Source organism: Ceratotherium simum, chromosome 7, assembly GCF_057802395.1.
Source record: "Ceratotherium simum simum isolate JZ-2026a chromosome 7, ASM5780239v1, whole genome shotgun sequence".
NCBI lineage: Eukaryota > Metazoa > Chordata > Mammalia > Perissodactyla > Rhinocerotidae > Ceratotherium > Ceratotherium simum.
Genome location: NC_141906.1, coordinates 56,001,545 through 56,016,960, shown reverse-complemented (window position 1 = coordinate 56,016,960; position 15,416 = coordinate 56,001,545). Strand labels below are relative to the sequence as shown.

At 37.3% G+C, this 15,416-nt stretch overlaps 1 protein-coding gene across 2 annotated transcripts in view; it reads left to right on the top strand.

The window, feature by feature from the left end:
• The window catches only part of PDGFD (platelet derived growth factor D), a 226,397-nt gene that overhangs the window by 190,560 nt on the left and 20,421 nt on the right, over positions 1-15,416 (top strand). For both annotated transcript variants that reach the window (XM_004427388.3, XM_004427387.3), the window contains exons 4-5: positions 5,009-5,071; positions 8,826-9,024. In XM_004427388.3, coding sequence (XP_004427445.1) covers positions 5,009-5,071; positions 8,826-9,024 — 262 coding nt within the window. The remainder of the gene's footprint in view (positions 1-5,008; positions 5,072-8,825; positions 9,025-15,416) is intronic.

Here is a 15,416-nt window from a genome sequence, read left to right as displayed (position 1 = left end):
ATTTTAGATAATCATAAATGCTTTAAAGAAAATTAAGCAAGTTACGTGGATAGAGTGACCAAGAATGTGGTGGGGGTATTTTAAATAGTGTGTTCAAAGAAAGTTCTCTAAAGATTTGAACAGAGAACTAAATGATGAGGCGCCAGTCATTGAACACTTGGATTAAGTGCATCCCAGGTGGAGGGAACAGCAACAGATTTATACCCAAGGGAAGAAGAAGCTTAGAGTGTTGTTTGAAAGACTGTAAGAAGGCCAGTGTAGTGGGAGTGGAGTTAGTGAGAAATGTAGAACATCAAGTCAGAGATGAGGCAAGCAGTGGTCAGATCTTATAAGGCCAGATCCTAAGTGAAAAGGAAAGCTGTTGGAGGGTTTTAAGCAGAAGACAGAAGTGACTCGATTTACGGTTAAAAAAGATTCCAAGGAAATAGAATCAAGAGCCCAGAAATAAATCAATGCGTATATGGCCAACTAAGATTTGACAATGGAACCAAGAATACTCAATGGGGAAAAGATAGTCTTTTCAATAAATGATGTTGGGAAAACTTGATGTTCATATGGAAAAGGATGAAACTGGACCCCTATCTTACACCACTCACAAAAACTAACTTGAAATTTAAAGACATAAATGTAAGACCTGAAACCATAAAAGTCATAGAAGAAAACATAGGAAAAAATCTCCGTGGCAGTGATTTTTTGGATATGACACCAGAAGCAAAGGCAGTAAATGGAAAAATAAGCATTGGGACTACTTAAAACTAAAAAGCTTCTACACAGCAAAAGAAACAATCAACAGAATGAAGAGGCAACCTACAGAATGGGAAAATTATTTGCAAACCACATGTCTGATAAGAGGTTAATATCCAAAATATATAAAGAACATATGCAACGCAATAGCAAAAAATAAATAAATAATCTGATTTAAAAATGGGCAGAGGACCTGAACATTTTCCCAGAGACATATCAATGGTCAACTGGTACATGAAAAGATGCTCACCATCACTAATCACCAGAGAAATGCAAATCAAAACCACAATGAGCTATCATCTCACACCTGTTAGAATGGCTGTTATCAAAAAAGACAAGAGATAACAAGTGTTGGGGAAGAGGTAGAAAAAAGGAAACCCTAATGCACTGTTGGTGTAAATTGGTACAACCACTATGGAAAACAGTGTGGAGGTTCCTAAAAAATTAAAAATAGAACTACCATATGATCCAGCAGTTCCACTGGATATGTATATGAAGGAAAGGAAATCACTATATTGAAGAGATATGTGCACCCCTATGTTCATTGCAGCATTATTCACAATAGCTAAGACATGGAAACAAGCTAAGTGTCCATTGACAGATGAATGGATAAAAAAATATGATACATATATATCACATTTTATATATATATAAATATGTATACATTTACATATAAATGTAAATTATATATAAATATAAACTATATATAAAAATATGTTTTATATATTATATATGTTTTTCATTATATATATTTTAAATTATATATATTTTACATATATAATGGAATATTATTCAGCCATGAGAAAGAAGGAAATCCTGCATTTGTGACAACATGGATGAACCTTGAGGACATTATGCTAACTAAAATAAGTAGTCAGACAGAAAGAGACAAAAACTGTATAATCTCACTTATAAGTGGAATCTAAAAAATAAAAAAGCCAAACTCATGGAATAGAGAGGAGAACGGTGTTTGCCAAGGGCAGAAGGGTGGGGGAAATGAGGAAATGTTGGTCAAAGCACACAAACTTCCAGTTATAGGATGAATAAGTTCTGGGGGTCTAATATACAGCATGGTGACTATAGTTAACAATATTGTATTATATACTTGAAAGTTGCTAAGAAAGTAGATCTTAAATGTTCTTACTACACACACACACACACACACACACACACAACTGTAATTGTGTGATGTGATGGATGTGTTAACCTTATTGTGGTAATCATTTAGCGATATATACATGCATCAAATTTTTATCATGCTTTACACCTTAAACTTACACAATGTTATGTGTCAACTATTTCTCAATAAATATTGCTGGAAAAAACTGATAATTCTGGCTGCCATGTAGAATCCAGACTTTAGGGAGAAAGTAGAAGCATGGAGAAAGTTAACAGGCAATTGGGAGACTTGCTGGTATCTTGGACTTGAGAGGTTATGGGGGAAGAGATAAGAATGACCATATTGAGGATAGATTTAGAAGGTAAAATTATGTTCCTTCCCGTGCCGAGATTCTCCTTTTAGGGATAAAATTTGGAGGTTCTGTGTTTTATTTTTAGAAGGGATATCGTTCCCTTTTATAAGCTCATTTTAAATGTCTTTTATAAATAACGGCAAACTTTTGAAATAACATAAAAGAAGGTTGGTTTCTTTTAAATGTCTTAGATTCATGTTACTAAAAGAAGATAAATTTTTATTTGAGACTTAATGCAGTCCATTTGTGCCTATTAAAGTTTCTGACTGGAATCCTGTAGCCTAGACAGTGAAGAAGAAAGTCTTTTCAATAAATGATACTGGAAAAACTAGATATTCAAATGCAAAAGAATGAAATCGGACCCCTATCTTACACTACTTACAAAACTTACATAGAACCTTCCATCAATACTCTGCTTTACGTCTTTCCTGCTTTTCTATTGACTCCCCTTTTGGACTCTCTTCCATCTTTTTTCCCCCAGGCATACAGTTATCCAAGCCAGCTATAATGATGTGAAAGATGAACACACAGTTTGTACTTAGGAATGGGCTGTGATGGTCCAAGCTTTACCAAAAGATGGCTGCATGATACAGAGCACCCCATTTATCTCTCTGAGAATTGGTTTTCTAATTATGAAAATGAAGAGGTTGGATTAGATAATCCTAAAATTCTTTCCAGTTCCAAGATTTTAAGATTGCCCCTCTTCTGATTTTCACACATGATCAACATAATCCATTACTTGCTTTAATTAATTACACAATGTTATATGTCAGCCATTTTTGTGCTGATGACTCCCAAATCTATATCTCAAGTTCAAGACTCTCTCATGAGGTTCTTTCTCATATAGCAAATGGCTTCCTGAACATCTCTACCTGGATATTGCATAGGCACCTCAAACACCCTATGTCCAACATGGCTCATTAACTTTCTCCAGTAACTTGCTCCTTTTTCTGTGTACTTTCCTCACATTGTCTAGATCTCTCTCTCTCTCTATCTGAGTCTACTACTCCACCTTTCTTGCAAATAACCACTACTTACTTATCCACTTATCTGAGTCTACAAAACTCAACTCAAGAGTCACCTTCTTAATGTGAAATTTTTCCAAACCTACTTCCTCTGCAGATGGAATTTTCTGCTGTCTTCTATGGTATCCTAATTAGACTGATATCAGAGCACCCACATGAGCTTATTTTACCTGTTTATTTACATGTTTACATTTTGAACTCCTTGAGGGCAGGGATAGTTTCTCATTTCCTTGTGATTCTATCCTCAGCCTAGAATGTATCACATAGTTGGTGATTAACAAATACTGAATTAATAAGTGAAAATGAAACTTCTATGATCTGAGGATTGCTCACGTCATTATCTTACCCGCCGTTTGTCCTCCCACTAAGAGTTTCTTTATACGTGGAGAAGCCATTGGCTCTCTTGCCCAATTTCACCTGCTCACCAGCTTATGAAGACTCATATAAATGCCAACCTTCATTTGTTTGCACACATCCTTCTGCTGTTGGAATTCAGTGTCCTTTTCCTGTATATTCTGTCTTGCAAAGTGCAAAGACCACATTTTCTTTCTTTCTATCTTCCCTGAGGTTGAGATTAGAATAATGACACCTAGCCATCTTTTAATAGATCTTCATTCCTTGAATCCCACATTTGACTTAGCTGTCTCTTGGTAAACAACTGAAATTTTCTTCAACACAGACATTTATATATAAACCAGTTTCATCAGGAGCAACTAACAAATGCACTTCCAGCTCCTCAAAATGTTAATGAAATTTAGACCTGATACTTAGCTCTCATTCAGTAAGTATACTTGGGTAAATAAGCTGTCAGATTTGAGTGGCTGAATTTTTCCCAGCATCATCTTAAAACACCTCTTACTCCCTGGTCAGGCTGGAAGAAATTAACTAAGGTGATTTATTTTAGTAGGGTCAAGAAACCATCTGTGACATGTAAAAATGGTAGAATCAGCTTTCCTTCCCATTATGTTTTTTAAACTTACTGGTGTGTGAGTAGTTAACATGGAAGTCACATACAAATTGGAGAGAAGTTTGCCTTTTAAGAGAAGTTTCTTTCTCTGAGGTCCTTTGCTATCACATATCCTTTAAGGCTTCTCTGAGGTAACCAACTTTCTCAGGTCTGCCCTTTCCTTCTTTCCTCAAGTGGGTAGTACTTTGTCACTCCCACAGCCATGCTCTGCCCCCTCCCATTCTTCCTGACATCTCTTGATAGAGTCAAGAATAGCCCTTTATCAGTTAATTTTTCTTTGAAAAGATCACTGATATTGTAGACTAGCCCAGCAGGCAGGATTGAACATGATGCAGAACCTAGTTCAAAACAAACATCAATACTGATAATAATTATTATTACTCTTTATTAAGCACTTTATTAAGTGTTAGTTATAATTACAAAATTAATGCATTCAATTCTCAAAACAACCCTGCAATTTAAGCATCCCATACCAGTCTTTTTTAGATGAGGAAGAGAAGGATTGGAGAGATCACTCAACCAGTAGATGGCCAAGTTAAAATGCGAACTTGGGTCTGCACATTTTCCGTTTCACGGGTGCTTCTAAGTAAATGCAAATGCAATTGTCCATGTCTTAATGAGAAGGGCTCTTGAGGAGAGGTGCTTAAGACAAATGGTGACCTGTTCAGCAGGAATGCAGCCCCTCTTCCTATTGTCACTTAGTTGGAAGAAGATTCAGATGGCTGAAATGTTGAAACTGTGCACATAATGAATTGAGCAGAGTTTTGACAGACTCACATGGATGTTTCTTTGCCTTCTAGGAAGATTTCCAACCCGCAGCAGCCTCAGAGACCAACTGGGAGTCAGTCACAAGCTCTATCTCGGTAAGTAATTAATTTTCCTGTTGCCAGTGGAAAAGCTGATGGAGTAGGTAAGGTCAACCCCAGACTGACTTCAGCTGCATTAAGGACCTACGCCTTGACAAAAGCCAGATCTCAAGCGTGATGTGTTCTTCCATTTCATTCAGGTTACAGTGGACTATGTCAGATGCCCTTTTTTCCTCTCTTTCAAAGGTTTCCAGGAAATGCCAGTACACATTGTAAGGACAAGGGATAGACAATGACTTAAGTATTTATCAGGTTTAAAGCAGAACATTCCAACAAAAGGACTGTCTAGACATATCAAACATATCAAACTGGTCCATGGCCCACACTCAAGTGGGAAATTTTGAAATAATTTTTTTGAATATTCCAGGGGAAGTTATTAACCTTTGCATTTTCAGGGATATTTTCAGACGTGAAAAATCCCAGTGTTTACAGTAAGATAACTTAAGTGCAAACCAGGCATGTGTTCTATTTGACTTGGAAATAAAACATAACTCACCCTGAAACTATAAAATGTCATGCCCCCATTTTTTTCTCCAAATTTAGTCATTTCTCAGTATTCTATCGACTTATCTACTTTGTACAGAAAGAAAGACCTTGTTTTTACCAATGCTATGAGTAGCACTTATATAGCAATAAAATCCAAGATAATAAATGCAGTTCTTCATTAAAAGTTGTTCAAGAGCATGGAGAAAGCTTGTCCATGGTTCTAAAGTGGCTCGATGTGGCTGAGTCAGAGTTGATTTTTTTTTTCCCCAAACATGATATGCTATCTTTTGCTCTCTGGGGGATTTTTTTTTAATTCCCTCATATGGCAGGATTTCCTCATCTATGGATTCTGTGACTATTTAATTTGCTTGATGTGGTTGCTGGACTAGAACAATATGATCTGATCAAGAGATCAGTGAGGCCTCTAATGGTGATATTAGGAGTGTTTTATTTGTTTTTGACAGTCCAGAATGCATACTCTGAACCTAGCTAAGTGTAGGCAATCATTGTCAGGCAGGTGAAAATTAAAATAAGGCAGATGATGCTGCAGAGCTGTGAGGCTAAGCAAGAGGCTTACAATTAGCAGCCTGAGACTGACAATTCAAGGTAAATGCCAGCTGCAACCAGGACCTAGTGTGCTATTCTGTCAAGAGATCCTCTGGCTTCTCAAGTATCTTATACATGATTGCTCAGAGTTGTCTAATCATTCCTGACTCAAGTGTACAAATTACAAGCTTAAAGGATCCTTAGCTAATTCAGGATAATCCAGGTCCTCCTAAGGAGAAGGACTGCCCTGTCCATTTGGAGTATCTGCAGGAGCTCAGCACTGGGTCCATATCCACTGGAAACTCTTCTGGATTGAGTTCCAAGTCTAGGTTCTGCTTAGTCCTGTAGGAAAACCAGGGAGACCTAGCTTCTTTCCTCAGCATTCTGTTTTTCAAGAACCTGAAGTAGGAGCGAGGGCCCTCGGACCTACCGTTAACTTCTGTATAAACCATACTTTGTTTTTATTGAAAGCAGTGTACGGTTTTCAGAGCATTTTTTACAAATAGTTATCATTTTAAAGTAATGCGGTTAGCTTTAGAATTGATTTATATAAATGTATAAGAAAAGCTGAATGAGATCAATTTTATAGTGCAGTTGAAAGAGGCATGCCCAATTAGTTCTTTCTCTCAAAAATAATTTTTAAATAATTATCTCAGAAACAAAAATGTTCTCGTGGATTTATTAAGTCGCCTAGGCACTCATAAATATTTTCTTAATCGTCAGTGGTGTCTGTCAACTGCCCTGAGTCAGAACTTGAAAAGAGCAGTAAAGCTCATATATAGGGACAGTTTTACATTTTAGCTACGGTTTGGATTTGCTCTTCACACTAATGTGAGAAGAGATTAGATTTCCCACTCCCCCTCAGGGACTCAGATCCCTTCCACAGCTTTCTCTTAAAGAGATAGATATCTGGGTCTACACTACAATCTAGGCACTATTAAGAGCAACCCCAGGAAACTCCTTGCAAGGAGTTCCCCAGAGCCGTTGTAAGAAACTTTCGCTCGTGTGGGAATGGCTGGATTGACGTCTCTGCTTCTGTTTCGAAAAAGAGGAAAGCATTTTAATTTCAAAGTTATTATATGCTGCCATGTACCTAACTGGCCAGCTCATTTTGATTTTTTGGATCTTAGACCCACGTTATTGTGACACCAGGCTAATTGTAAATCATCTGGTGAATATGAGCCAAGTAGACGGTAGGTTATCTAGACAATACAAAGTTGAATGGGAACTTGGAATTTTGATTCTGAATCATAATATTATCCACCTCTAGCATTTGATGCCAACAGGGATGTGAAAGACAGAAATGATGTGCTTCAGTCAGGGTGCAGCTTATGTCAGCTACACACACACACACACACACACAAACACACACACTCACACACACACACACCCTTAGATGATAGAGCTGGCCTGACACCTTCACCAGTCTATCTCATGTCTTCCACTCTACTCTCCAAATGCCATCTTCCCCCCACTACCCTTCCCCTACAGCACATATCTGAAAACTGCTCCTGAACAATACCAATGGTAGGTTAATGCTTTTACACACTTAGTGTTGCTAAAAAGGGACCATTTCTGGGAGAGCAAGTGATCATAGAATCACTTACGGACGTTTGGACCTTGATTGGTTAAAAAAAGAAAACAGTACCTGAGAGTGAGAATATAAATGTGGGCTTTGCTGTCTGCTACTCTATAGCGTATATTATTTGTCAAGAGGATACCACAGTTAAGTTTCAGGAATGCAAGTTTTCGTTAATTTCCATTTTCCCATAGTGACAGGAGATATTTGCCCTTGGGCCATCTTATTTGTTTGGCAGTCTCTTTAAAGACATTTAGAAATCATTTGAGACTGTGTGCTCTCTATTTCCTTGTTAATGGGTCATGAATTTTGACAGAGTTGTTTGAATCATGGCTCATTTAACTCTAGATTGTACACGAGTTAGTGAAGTAAGTGCTTAGAAATTTATGTGGGAATGTACTCCATGGCAAAATACATAATCCCTTCCAGACTTTCAGTGACATTGTGTTCCCCATTTAAAGAGTATTCCTGAGAATGTTTTAATGGCAACTGGGATCACTAGCAAGCTACAGCACTTTTTTTTTTTTTTTTTTAAAGTGCTTCCCATGTGAATCTTCTACTCTTAAGTCAAGAGAGCCAGTTTCATGGCTAATTAATCTTTTTGACAGTAAATAAGCTGGTTAAAGTGCCAAATTTTATCAAAATCTCTCCAGAGTAGATTCAAACATTGCTCACACAACACCTGCAATGCTAGGTGACCTGTAAAGAGGGGACATGGAGGCTAAACATGGGAGAGGGAAATGGATTATGCAAAACTTGCATGGAAGGAGTTCAGAATTGAAATGCTCACCATTAGTTGTTGGTATAGATATGGATGATTTGAGACCTTGAACCACGAAATTGGATGACTTAATTTTAATATTTCCCTCTAGCCTATGTCTTTTTCAATGGTTACAATTGAGGTGAAGTGGAAATTTTATGATCTGCGTGGTTTTGATTTGCAAAAAAGTGAATGACTATCATTTACCAATTAATTGCTCTTATTTAGGAAGATGGCAAGACTATGGCAGAGTACTTTAGCGTGATATTTATGCATACGATGTCTTATAATCAGAAGCCTGTTTATATTCCTGCCATATAATTGTATTTCATAGCCATGGACTTTTTCTGAGTACACTGAGCTGTGTGTCACTATCTTAGGGGGTATCCTATCACTCTCCATCAGTAACGGATCCCACTCTCACCGCGGATGCTCTGGACAAAACAGTGGCAGAATTTGATACTGTGGAAGATCTGCTCAAGCACTTCAATCCCGAATCATGGCAAGAAGATCTTGAGAATCTGTATTTGGACACTCCTCATTATCGAGGCAGGTCATACCATGACAGGAAGTCAAAAGGTAAGAAATAGAGCCTTGGAGGTTCTTCATAAGCAGATAGGAGTATTAATAGTTATAATAAGTAAGAATTAGCAATGCAATATGTTTAAGTTATTTAAATCAAATGATTACGTTCAACCCCTTATCACATATCTTTTTCACAGCACCTTCAAATGAAGTTCTTGCATTTTGCCCAAACTGTGTTGCCCAAACTAAGAAAGGTTTGATTCAGTCAAAGATCTGTTATAGTTTGGAGCTAGAAAAGACCTTATAAAATCTGCACCAGCTTTGTGCTTCTTGGCATGTAACGCATTATTAGCCCCACTCAATGGAGGCAGCCAAAATCAGGGGAGGTAAATAATTTGCCAACGGCTGCATGGTAGATAGCAGTGGAGAGGAAATGAGAATCATAGTCTTTTGCCTCCAATGGCAGTGCTGTGTAATAATCTACTGTGCCTCTCCGATATGAATGTTAATTTAGCCAGGACTCAGTCAGTATTGACAGGAGACGTTACTGGTAAAGCAATGGTCAAAACTCTTTGGAAGATTTTGATTCTATTCATTCAATGTCCATTCTACAAATTTTTTATGAGGACCTACTAAGTACTTGGTGCCCTGAGTGGTTCATAGTATGTAAATGTCCCAAAGAAGAAGCAAAGAAGTTTGGGATAGTTTGGAGGTGTGTGAGGGCACACATTCAATTGGAAGGTTCCAGAAAGTATAATGAGGGAAGAAGAGAGGAACATTTAGGCAGAGAAAACATCATGAATTAAAACAATACTACTTAAACTCTTAAAAAATAAATATCCTAGTCTTACATTGGAGTGATATGATCTTAGGGTGAGAATGTTTATTTGAATGTCTAACTCAAATTAATAGAGAAATAACTTATAATTACCTCTAGTCAATAAAACTATAATTTCTAGTCTGTTGTGTCCTCTCTTTATTTGGTAAGATTTGTTATCATTAAAATTTTCTCCAGGGCCGGCCCCGTGGCTTAGCGGTTAGGTGCGCGTGCTCCACTGCTGGCGGCCCGGGTTCGGATCCCGGGCGTGCACTGAGGCACTGCTTCTCCGGCCATGCTGAGGCCGTGTCCCGCATACAGCAACTAGAAGGATGTGCAGCTATGACATACAACTATCTACTGGGGCTTTGGGGGAAAAAATAAACAAATAAATAAAATTATAAAATTTTCTCTAAAAGTCTTGTAGGGCTAGCTTGCATCATAGATGTGAAGGTATTTAGCTAAAATACAGCTTGATTCCTATACTTTGTAATATCAGGGATACTTTTAAGAACTGTGAACCTGGGCTGCTTAATAGATGATGTTTGTGTCAGTAAGCACAACCTATTACTACATTTGGGCCAAAATGACTAATTAGTTAACGAATGCCTGCATCTACTGCTTAAGGCTTAGGTCATAATCTTGTATACTTAAAACGCACAGCTAAGGGGAGACAAGGAAGTCCGTAGTGGCCCTGATGTTATGGGGATATGCCGTATGGAGATCACTGTAACTTTCAGACTGAATCTCCGCAGGGCTCAGATTGGATTCAACTCAAAGAAGAAATTGCTTTTCTGTAAGGCGTTGCTATCTTTGGATCTCTACTAAGTCAACTTGAAGGAAAGTAAAATATTCACCATGTTTTGAAAATGCCAGAAAAAATATTAAAAATGGTATTGGACAAAGAAATGATAAATCTAACTCTGTCTTCAAGTATCTTAACCACTACAGCTATTCAAGGAGCAGCCTTTCTTGGCGCCTATTTTTTTGGAAATATTAAATTTTGAAAATCACCTAAGTTCATTACTTTTTCCCCCCACAAATTATGTTGAGTTGGAAGCAGGATGTCTGGGTTCAAATCCTAACCCTGCCACTTATGAGTTTTGTGATTTTTTTAGCAAGTCATTGATCCTTCTTGAGCCTCAGTTTCCTCGTTGGCAATGTGTGTGTGATAACACATACTTCCGGGAATTGTTAGTGGTGCCGTCAAAAGCACCTGGCATGTAGTACTTGTTCAAGAAACATTAGCTGGTTGTAGCTACCTAGAATTCTGAAATATGTTTGCATCACTTCCTTGGTGAAGCCTTCTTTGTCCCTTTCCTTTCCCTGTGAAGCCCACCACTCCAGACAAAGTTCGGAGTACTTGGGACAGCATTTATATTTCCTACTACTGCATCGTTATTGTGTCTTTGTTTTCTCTGAGGGAATATGAGATCCTAGGATCTAAGGGTCTCAATTCTGGCTGAACATTAAATCACCTTGGGAGCTTTAAAAAACTACAGATGCCTAGTCCTATCCCAGACACACTGACTCAGAATCGATGAGGCTGAGGCTGGGGTATTGATGTTATTTTATGGCTCCTAGGAGTTTGAGATCCATCCGTGGAGGCAGCATGGGTGGAGAGCCACTGTTTTAGAAATTATTCATCCAGTATCTTCAGCACTTGGCACACTCTCTGACACATTTTAGATGCTCAATTAATGTTTGTGGAATTCAAGATGTTAACAATTCAGCATTTGTATACTTCTAAAGTTTACAGAAACCCACCTCACAGACTAAGGAGTGTCGCTTTATTAAGAATGCCTTTGGTTACTGAAATAACCTTGCAGGAGCATTCAAGGCAACATTCTACTTATTTCTGACAGAGTAAACATTTCTCTCCCCTTTTGGCTTAGGTTCCATTTCTTAATCTCTTGTTTAAAATGGTCCTAAGGCAGATCTGTACCATTTCATTTAACACTGGCAAGTCACCATTGTCTCCGCACTTGTATAAATGTGCTGATTTAATTGTTTATCATTCCACTGATGCTGAACCACCTGCATGTATCAGAAAAGCAAAGGAAGTCAGGTTTAATATTTCAGCTGTTATTTTCAGCTTTTAGAACTTAAACATACAAATTCATGGTTTGTATTGTGATGTATAAGAAAGGGAGCAGTGAAGAAAGACTGAAAACTGAAAAATAGTTATAGATAATGGAGGTCCATTAGGTGTCAAATAAAACGTGAATTTTATAGGATCCCTAAAAAGTTTCCTATTATCAGTATGTATAATAATTTTTAATGATGTTGTGCAGAGACAAACATCATTTATGAATATCTATTGAACATCCATTCTTCTGGCTAGCCCAGCCTGATCAAAAGAGGCATTTTTTTTTTTTTGATACCAAAGAGTGAGATTCTGAGATGACCCTGAATGTGAATATACAAAACACAGAGTTTTATAAACTTAAAATAAAACACAAACATACTGGGTGAAGAACTTGTGTAATGAAGTAGGTATAATTAACATTTAAAATTAAATTTTCTGCTTTGCTTCTACTCTTTATTTGAAGGGAGATTGGTGACAGTGAGTTTTTAGTTCTGTTTAAGAAAAGAGTTGAAAATGGGAAGCAAGAGAACAGTAGAAGTTTGGGGAGAAGAGGGAGAGAAAGGAGACAGATAACATTGCCAAGTACTGAAGCCAGAACTTCAGCGCATAAGGTCTGCTTTTTAAAAATTCACAAGTAATAGATAAGCTCAAACTTGTCTGTGAAAGCTTCTGGACTGAAGATAGTATAACAAGTTAATATATCCAACTTTCAGTTTCCTATGGGGTAATGGAGAAAAGGGTAGCATGGATAATTGAAAGTGGTAGATAACTGTAGTTCTAAAACCCAATTTTGCCAATAATTTCAACCTCATGCTTTCAACCTCAAAGCTGCCCAAAAGTTAAAAAAAAAAAAAGTTGTTTCAAGTTCAAGTTGCATTTACTTCTGAAGAACATGCTAAAGATATAGCAAATTTGCACATAATTATGGAAAAATTGTATGGATGTTCTACAAGATGTATAATTACCTTCTGAATCATTGCATGGAGACTACAGTTTAACTGAAACTATACTATGATTCCTTTAAAACACATACCTTTGAACTTAGGGGCAGTGTATATTTATTCAAGTTCATAGCATGAAATTTGACATCTCTAAATTAAGAAATGATTGGTCTTAAGCTCAACTAGACTGGGCACTAATTGAGAGATGATTTACAGTGATTAACAATGTGAGATCTTTTCTTTTACTTATTCCAGGAGAACTTGACTTTCCAGAATGGTAGTGTGTTTAGCATAGAAAAATCCAACGCCTTATAGCAAAGGGGAGGCCTGTTTTCATAGTTTGTGTTGTGATAAAAATATGGATATAGTTGTCAGGGCATTCCAAATTAATAGTTTTGAACTACAATTATGCTTAATAAAATTACATCCTTCCCCAAAGAGTTGCCATTTTTTGATGCCCATGCCAAAATTGACATGCACCCTTCTTTTAAAAAATCAGGGGCAGGCCGGTGGTGTAGTGGTTAAGTTCACGTGCTCTGCTTCCGTGACCCAGGGTTTGCGGGTTTGGATCCCACGTGTGGACCTACACACTGCTTATCAAGCCATGCTGTGGCAGCGTCCCATATACAAAATAAAGGAAGATGGGCACAGATGTTAGCTCAGGGCCAATCTTCCTCACAAAAAAATAAAAGAATCAGTATTTTAATATTGAGTGCAGCAAATATATTGATATTAAATTGATTCCAAATGACCAGGTTTGAAATATATGATTTTTATAGACTCTCAGTGGTTAGATATTGTAACTCTGAGACAGTTACCAACCCATTTCCGAGGCTCTAATACCAATTACGTGATTTCCTTACATGACATTATTTTTTATAGGATCTAAAACACTTAACTGTTTAATTTGAGAACTATTTATAAATAAATAACTGGTATAAAAAATAAGGATTAAACGAAATAAATATGTTTTATATCAAAATGTTTGAATTGGTTCTAAATTCTCTTAGGTCAGAATACCTTTTATTTTTAAATTAGTCATTTATAGCTGTTTCTTTGTCATACCTCTGCATGCTGACAAAGAAGATACAAGTTTCACTCTTTCAAAAGTGATTTAGAGGGGCTGGCCTCATGGCATAGTGGTTGGGTTCGGCACGCTCCGCTTCAGTGGCCCAGATTCACGGGTTCAGATCCTGGGCATGGACCTGCACCTCTCGTTGGCCATGCTGTGGCGGCAACCCACGTACAAAATAGGGGAAGATTGGCAGATATTAGCTCAGGGCTAATCTTCCTCAAGCAGAAAAAAGAGAAAGATTGGCAACAGGTGTTAGCTCAGGGTGAATCTTCCTCAGCAAAAAAAAAAAAAAGGTGATTTAGAGTGTAGGAAATAATTCTAGAGTTTATTAAGATACAGACATATTTTAGAAACAAGTTGTAGTCACCACAGTTTCAATGCTTGCAACCTTCTCTATCTGTCTTTTTGATATCTGGGTAAGAATTTGCAAAAAGCCCTTGGCTGACCCTAGTGATGAATCAGATAAGTCAGTCTTGAGATATCATCCCTCTGCAACCTCCTATCTGTAAATTAAATAATCAGAGGGGACATTAAATCAAAATGGATTATTTTTCTAAATGTTACAGGAGAGTTAGCTTCATTGAGTTTCCCCATGTCAGGAAAAAGCTGTCTTTATCAATATTAAAATCAATTAATCAGTATTAAAATTGTTTACCACAAATTTGATAGAAATAGAGCAAAAGAAAGAATGCTATAGTAGGAAGAGCATAGACTTTGGACTCAAGTAAACTTGTGATAAAATTCTAACTCAAAGCCTAAGAATAGTGGCCTTAGAGATGTCCGTTATAGACTCCTGAGCCTCTTTGTGCTTTTTGTAAAATGGCTCTAATTATAACTTTGCAAAGTTGTGTTAGGATTAATAACAGCAGAGTATCTAACACCTAGTGGGTCTTCAATAAATGCTAGCTACCATTATTACTTGAATTCAACGCTCTGCACAGAACCAAGATATTTCTGTGAACTCCTCTGCTCACTTCCCTGTGAGGCGCTAAGATAATCATCAGTAATCTGGAGAGCCTCCTACAGAGTATCCAAATATTGTCAGATTTAAGTATCTGTATAATCAGTTCACTCATTAAAAGTTTACAAAATAATCGCCAAGTACTAAACTTTTCTTTGATACTATTTACCCAGAAACTTTCTGGCACCATTTTGCTTGTTGGATGTTTCCTTTGCAAAGCTTTCTTTTTAAAGACTGTAGCCACTGTTTATAAGCTGTGTGATTTGTAAGTATCTAGATTTCCCATTCAGTTTGCCAGAAAGCATTAATAAAAACCATATGGTTGTTTATCATGTTGCATGTGTCTACAAGGGCACAAACATAGAACGTTTGAGGAAAATCCCAGCCGAGGGACAAGGACCCTTTCCTCCTAGTGCCCGTGCAGCCTCTGCTTTTCTTCTAGATGAGGTTGCCCATCTTTGTGGATATCCTAACCTCACTTTGTGGATATCCTAACCTCACTTTCATCATCAAAGTTCTTTCTCCCATCAGGGCATATGATTCAAATGCAAATTGATTGGAAA